We start from the raw sequence: 6816 nt of genomic DNA, 5'->3' as shown, positions 1-6816 counted from the left end.
AGTCTGCAAATACAGGCAACGTTTGTAGGGAGTTTTCATGAAGCCGCTCTCTATTACTCAGTTAGCTCTATGGTATTCTAAACATTAGTTGTAATTACAAAACTAACGTGCAGAAAAATTTAAATACTAGGTATAAAGTAAAAATACCGAACCAGGGCTTTTCTACATAAATGTCATATAAATACAGCTAATTTACAAAAACGAGATCACTCAGTCATTCTGGTGAGGAACTCCTTTATTTCATGTAGAAGTCCCCTTGGGTGACAGGTTCACAATAGGTGCAGATGACGCCGTGTGGCGGATGGCTCCCAGCAGCATGGCGTCTGGGCAGGCCACAGGGAGCTGCTGAACTGATCCAGTCTGGAAGACACTAAGGTCGGAGGGTGGCCACACCACAGCTCTGGGTCTTACGTGAAAGACTGTCCACCATGGGCGCCACAGAAGCAGCCAGTGGTCGGGAGCCTGGGGGCTCAGATTCAGGCTGTGCTGGGAGGTCACAGGGCCCGGTGCCCTGTTTCGAGCAGCATGCTTTCCAGAAGCAGCTTGCTGTTGGTCTCCACGAAGGGCTGGTGCAGCCACATTGACAAGTAGCTCAGGGTGAGGTCGTGGTCTGTGGTGTGCGCTAGCTCTTCAATGACCGTGCGTTTCAGAAGAAGCTCCTTCTGGTACATGTCCGACAGCTGGCGGGAAACCTCATCTGAAACAAACGTCTCCCCTTAATAGCACAAGTTCACAGAACTGCTCCTGCCTGGGTGTGAGGCGCCACTTTGAAAAGCTCTTCGTTGAAAACTAAACTCGGGGCACCTGGGTGGCTCAGTCAGTTAAGCGTCTGCCTTCGGCTCAGGTCATGATCCCGGGGTCCTGGGATTGAGCCCCACGTTGGGCTCTTTGCTCAGCAGGAGCCTGCTTCTCCCTCTCCCTGCCGCTCCCCCTGCTTGTACTCTCTGTCTCTTGTCAAATAAATAAATAAAAAGTGTAAAAAAAAAAAAACTAGACTCAGCAATAGCGCGGAGATAAAGAAGGACCAGGTGGGTCTGTATCACTCTGGCTCATGCAGACCAGTAGGATTAGTCAGCATGGTAAGTGTCATGAAGTTAATAAGTAGCCTTTTCTGCTCAACTCTTCGGTCCTGTGATGACTATAAACAGCAGATTCACCTCAAACTGACAATATTCCAATAACACATTACATCAAATGGTTTTACCCTTTTCTTCCTTATTTAAAAGTGAGATCTCAAATTGGCATCAAATAGCTAGGCCCTTCTTTTGAACTAACAAAGCTAAAGGTAACTCTGAGGGGCGCCTGGGTGGCTCAGTCGGTTAAGCATCCAACTCTTGATTTCAGCTCAGGCCACGATCTCAGGGTCGTGGGATCGAGCCCCATGTCAGGCTCTGGACTCAGCAGGGAGAAACAAACTCTCTCTCTCTCCCTCTGCCCCTTCCCCTGCTCTCACGTGCACACTTGCTTTCTCTCTAAAATAAAGAAATCTTTGACAGAGAGAGAGAACAAAAATAAAGAAATCTTAAAAAAAAAAAAAAGGTAACTCTGATCTTGTAGAACTTAAGTAATGGATTCCACGTTCCCAATAGTCTTCTTCTAGTGGGTGGCTAAACTGACTTCAGTTTATCTTTTTTTTTCCAATACTGGGCTTGAACTCACAACCCTGAGATCGAGACCTGAGCTGAAATCAAGAGTCAGATGCCTAACATCCAGGCGCCCCAAAACCTATCTTTCCGAAAAAGGAAAAAAAAATTCTGCCTCTGCACAGGAGGTGGAATTCATTCTACCCATTTTTTTAAGGTTATCTATTTTTTTATTAAGTAATCTCTGTGCCCAACGTGGGGCTTGAACTCACAACCCCAAGATTTAAAGTCGCAGGCTCTGTGGACTGAGCCAGCTGGGTGCCCCGACCACTTGGTTTTAAAGGGTTAATAAGGGCACCTTGCTTCATGTGTCTCTAATTACATTTAATATTCTTTGCTAATTATTAGAGCCAAGAAGAACGGCCCATTTTAAGATGCCCCCCAATCTCCTTCCCTTCCAACAGATCCTCTTGAATTGAATTTCAAACTCTGTCACGTTCTTCAAGTACGCAAATACTCTCATAATTTCTACTCCTGAGAATCAGTGCAGAGACAACTACTTACAGAAACGGGCTGTGGGCCACGTGTGAAATAGGGGTGGCCGATGCCTCCCGTCCCCACAATGGTAGTTCTCCAGCTCACAAACCCCCTTGGTGGTCGAGGACAGCTTTTCCATTTTCATCTGTATTTTGGCCTGAAAAGGTATTAATTGGGAATAGGAGAACCTTATTTGAAATCGATTCCAGGGGCACCTGGGTGGCTCAGTCGTTAAGTGTCTGCCTTCGGCTCAGGTCATTATCCCAGGGTCCTGGGATCGAGCCCCGCGTCGGGCTCCCTGCTCGGCGGGGGGCCTGCTTCTCCCTCTCCTGCTCCCCCTGCTTGTGTTCCCTCTCTCGCTGTCTCTCTCTCTGTCAAATAAATAAAAATCTTAAAAAAAAAAAAAGAAATTGACTCCAGTCTCAGATTCAATAACTGTAAGCTTTCAAAGCTAAGAGGTACAAATCTGTTGAGACCTAAAGTCAAATAACACTGTTCACTCCACGTGCAGCACATTTCCAGGCAGATGGAGCCAGACAGTGGCTATGATCTCATTCATTTGGATTACTTCAGAAATAACCCCTGGATTTCCAGGGCTGGAAGGACAGAGCTTTCTGAGTCCCACTTCCCTAAGATTTCTGAAGGCACTAATTTTTTTAGTCCCAAACACCTGGAGGAGGGGCGCCTGGGTGGCTCAGTCGTTAAGTGTCTGCCTTCAGCTCAGGTCATGATCCCAGGGTCCTGGGATCGAGCCCCGCATCGGGCTCCCTGCTTGGCAGGAAGCCTGCTTCTCCCTCTCCCGCTCCCCCTGCTTGTGTTCCCTCTCTCACTGTGTCTCTATCAAATAAATAAAATCTTTAAAAACAAAACAAAACACCTGGAGGAATCACAAGGCAGGCTCTGCTCTTATGGAATGAGAGAAGGAAGGGTATTACATGAGTTAATTTCTGACTTTTACTAACTGCCTCTGGGTTTACCGAAACCTCGAGGCTCGGTTTCCTTGCCTGTGAAACGGTAGTCGTGAAAGGCAGCCCCTCACACTTCACACAGGAAGTGGGGAGAATGGATGCCTCCGGTAGGGTGGGCTCTGCGGGGGAGCCCGGCCACTGCAGGGGACACACGGACACTGTCCCCGCTGCACAGATGGCCAGCACAGACCGCTCTGACAAAGCGCTAACATGGTGGCCAGAAGGACTAAGTACTTCTGAAGTACCTAGTTGGGGCTATAGAAGGGTTTGTTACATAAAGAGGCCAAGTAACTAAGATTCCAGATTTCAGCAGCACAGACCCACTAAGACCACATTTCTAACCCCTACATATGTGCACAGGGGTGAATACACAGAGACCTATAAATTGTCAGAATCTGAATTCCTTACACTTGGTCCTTCAGCCACTCTCTAATTATGCCAGATGTAGTGTGCACTAAGTTTAGCTAATGTTGATGTTTAAGGGACTACATTCCTTTCCCCAATCTTTGTAGGTTCGATCTTTCACTTGGCCCCACACCAAGAGGTAGGACTCAGCACTTCTGTATTACAGCTGTGGGACAATTCTCAGGGCTGCTGAGCTAGGGAAGGTCAGAGCCAGCACCCCACACCAGGCTTCCTGACCCCACATCTCTTGGCATGCCATCCTCTGTCCTCTGCATCCTGCCACCTAATGCAAAGAAAAGCTTATAAATGATCAGGACAGCAAGGAAAATCCTGAAGGCCCGACAGGCCTGCAGTGCCAAGCGCAGCTCGGTCATTGACAGAGACACAGATTATGCACGGTGGGCAGCCCTAAGCCCGCAGGGCATGAACGGAGGCGCACACTCCCAGCCCAACCTCCTCCCACAGACCAAACTGCAAAATGTTCGTCCATGTTAGGGAAAGGGCTGCCTCAAAGCCCCCTGCCAAGGTCAAATTCATTAAAGACACTTAAAGCCAAGTCTGGGAAACCATTCTCTCCAAAAGCTGGGGAACAGGACAAATAATACTAAAAGCCTTATCACATCAACTTTTGGTTTTGAACATAGAATGAGAACTTGTTTCCAAACCACTTCAAAATAGAATAAATTCCCTGGAGCAGAGGATTTCAGTGCCTGATGGCTGGCACCCAGATCTTGGTTTCTAAAACCATCCTCCAATAAGAGGAACCAGGGCTCCTTGGAGAAATGGCTGATCCTAGAACCGAGGCAGGAAATACACAAGATGGCCTAGAACATCTTGTAATGCTAGAAAGTAAGGAAGCGTTCCAAAAAACCCAAACCAAATTCACAATGATGGAAGCCTGTCAAAGGGACATAGGAGCCAACGGAACTCGTAATGGCCGAAGCAGGAACAATTTGAACAAAACAAAGCAGTACTGTATTACAATCCAAAGTGGAAAACAAATAGCCATGAGTCCACACTGCTAGAAATGCATGGTCCAGTAATTCACAGGTGGGGGAAGACAGACATAATTTATGTACATGCTACACCCTCAAGGAGGTGGGACAGAACTTCCCACTCCTTCAGCGTGGGCTGTGTGGACAGCGGGAAGGGAGCTCCTTTTACAGAGAAACCTGACAAAACCTCAGCCAGGCGGTCAAGGTCAACACCCAGAGCGATAGGGCGTGGTCACAGTCCACGCCCTTGCCGGGATGTGATGAGACCTCATTTCTGCGGTCTCCCCCGAAGAACCCACAACCCCGGCCAAATCATGAGAAAGTCATCAGACAGACCCCAAGTGAGGGACAGCTGCAAAATGCCTGACCCATCCTCCTCAAAACTGTCACTGTTATAAAAAACCAAGGGAAGTCTGTGAGACTGGCGGCCACGAGGGGCCCGAGGAGACATGATGACTACATTCACTGCGGCATCCGGCGTGGAGAGAGGGCAGTGGGGAAAAAGTAAGAAAATGTGAATAGACCACAGCCTTCATTCAGTAACAGCGTATCAGTGCCGGCTCATGAATTATGACAAAGTGGCATACATGTTTGTGTACATGTTTGTGATACGTAGGACAGTAACGTCTGACATGGGGTGCGGGCTGGGGATAGTTTACTCGAACTCTCCATACTACCTGCTCAACCGTCCTGTAAATCGGAGACTGTCCCAAAAAATCAAGTGTTCACAAAAAAATACAGAGAATTAATCCACTGGAGCAGCACACTGTGGCTTGGGGAGACCATAGAGACCAGGGCACCTGCCTCTTCCCAAAGCCACCAGGCCACGGCATTGGTAACCCTGCGCCACACGGTGCAGCCTGTCTTCCAACTTGGGTCGCTCGCCTCGGGCCCGTGTGCCTCTCCCTCCCATCCATACGAGCCTTTGAAAGACAGAAAACTTCCCTTCTTGGGAAAAAGGAAATCAGCCCCAGGCTCAAAGACTTTGGCTGGGAAGCAATATTCAGCTAACGTGTGTATAATGTGATTTTAATTGTATTACAGAAAAACGTTAAGTAAATAAACAGGATAGGATTAATACAAATTGTGAGGTAGGCCTAAGAATGGGTGAAATGTATGTACACTGATGTAGTTCTACCCAGGAGTTAATTCCTCCATGATCTTTGTGATGAACCCACCGAGTAATCATCCAGCCCTTTGGGGGCACATTTCCCACCACGGGACACACCAGCTCCGTGGGAGCCCCTTCCAGCTCTGGACGGGACTTGCAACATTGTTCTCTGGTGGGAGCCAAAGCTTCTGCCAGTCCCGGGGTCTCCCTTATCCCCTCAGAGGCCTCAAAAAACCAGTGGACCATTTCCTGTTCTCGGGACAGCCTTTTGGCTGTGATTGTGGCTGTTTTGTCTGCTGGTTCCCCCTTTCCTGGGCTAAAACTCCAGTTCCCCCAATTACTTCTCTTTGACAAGGCCTGTCCCCGTCCAAACATGCATCCACGCTGGCTCTGTCCGCGTTGATGGGTGGGCCCATCATTTTGTTGGCTGTCATGGACACAGCCCAGGCTTTAACTGAAGATCTTGGGAACTCAGCTGACCACGAGCAGGTGGTCACCTACAACCCAGCGGCTACCTTCCCCTGGCCTGCCTCACCTTGGGCCTGTGCTGCGGGTCAGAGGGACCAAGGGCAGGCATCCCACCTTTCCTCTGCTGCTGCCCAGTTCATCGAGCCTGCCGGCTGGGTTTTCTGCATCTTGACTCTCCCTGCTAACATCTTCCCACGCTGCCCCTCCTCAGTGCAGGTCAGTGGGGCTGAGGAAGGGGTCCAGGGTACCAGCCTGCCACTTAAGAATGGGGAGAACCTAGGACAGACAAAGCCAATCACTCCTGGCGTGCCTGAAATGAAAGGCACACCCCCTCTTCCCCATCGGCCTCTCCTCTGAAACTTTTTCCTGATGGGCCTACGTCCACAGTTACAAATGAGAACGTTGTGATCTAACAAGAGCCAAGTGACATTTAAAAACAAAATCCTTTCAGAGTTTTTTTTACATTTTATAAAAGTCACATTAGTAGGTGTTGAAAATGTTTCTCGTTCTAACACAGCTTTGAGATTCTGTGATAGGCTTTATCCTGGAAGGGAACAAGAGATGAAGAGGCTCTGGTGGGAGGTGGTGGCTCATCAAAACGACACGCAGCGAGGCGGTCAGGGCTGGAGTGCAGCTGACTGAGCACCACGTGTAGCTTTTTGGCTGTTTAAATTATTGTAATACTGGGCGCCTGGGTGGCTCAGTTGGTTGGGCGACTGCCTTCGGCTCAGGTCATGATCCTGGAGTCC

The 6816-nt window shown here is 48.9% G+C and overlaps 1 protein-coding gene across 1 annotated transcript in view; it reads right to left on the bottom strand.

Moving 5' to 3' along the window:
- Positions 1-217: 217 nt before the first annotated feature.
- The window catches only part of LOC110571681 (cyclin dependent kinase 2 interacting protein), a 21183-nt gene continuing 14584 nt past the window's right edge, over positions 218-6816 (bottom strand). The window contains exons 5-6 of the mRNA XM_021679854.2: positions 2148-2277; positions 218-697 (exon numbers count right to left, since the gene is read on the bottom strand). Of these exons, the coding sequence (XP_021535529.2) occupies positions 495-697; positions 2148-2277 (333 nt within the window). The 3' untranslated portion in view covers positions 218-494. The remainder of the gene's footprint in view (positions 698-2147; positions 2278-6816) is intronic.

The sequence above is a fragment of the Neomonachus schauinslandi genome, chromosome 9 (genome assembly GCF_002201575.2).
Source record: "Neomonachus schauinslandi chromosome 9, ASM220157v2, whole genome shotgun sequence".
NCBI classification, from domain to species: Eukaryota; Metazoa; Chordata; class Mammalia; order Carnivora; family Phocidae; genus Neomonachus; species Neomonachus schauinslandi.
The sequence above is the reverse complement of the archived record's forward strand: the minus strand, read 5'-3'. Positions and strand labels throughout refer to the sequence as shown.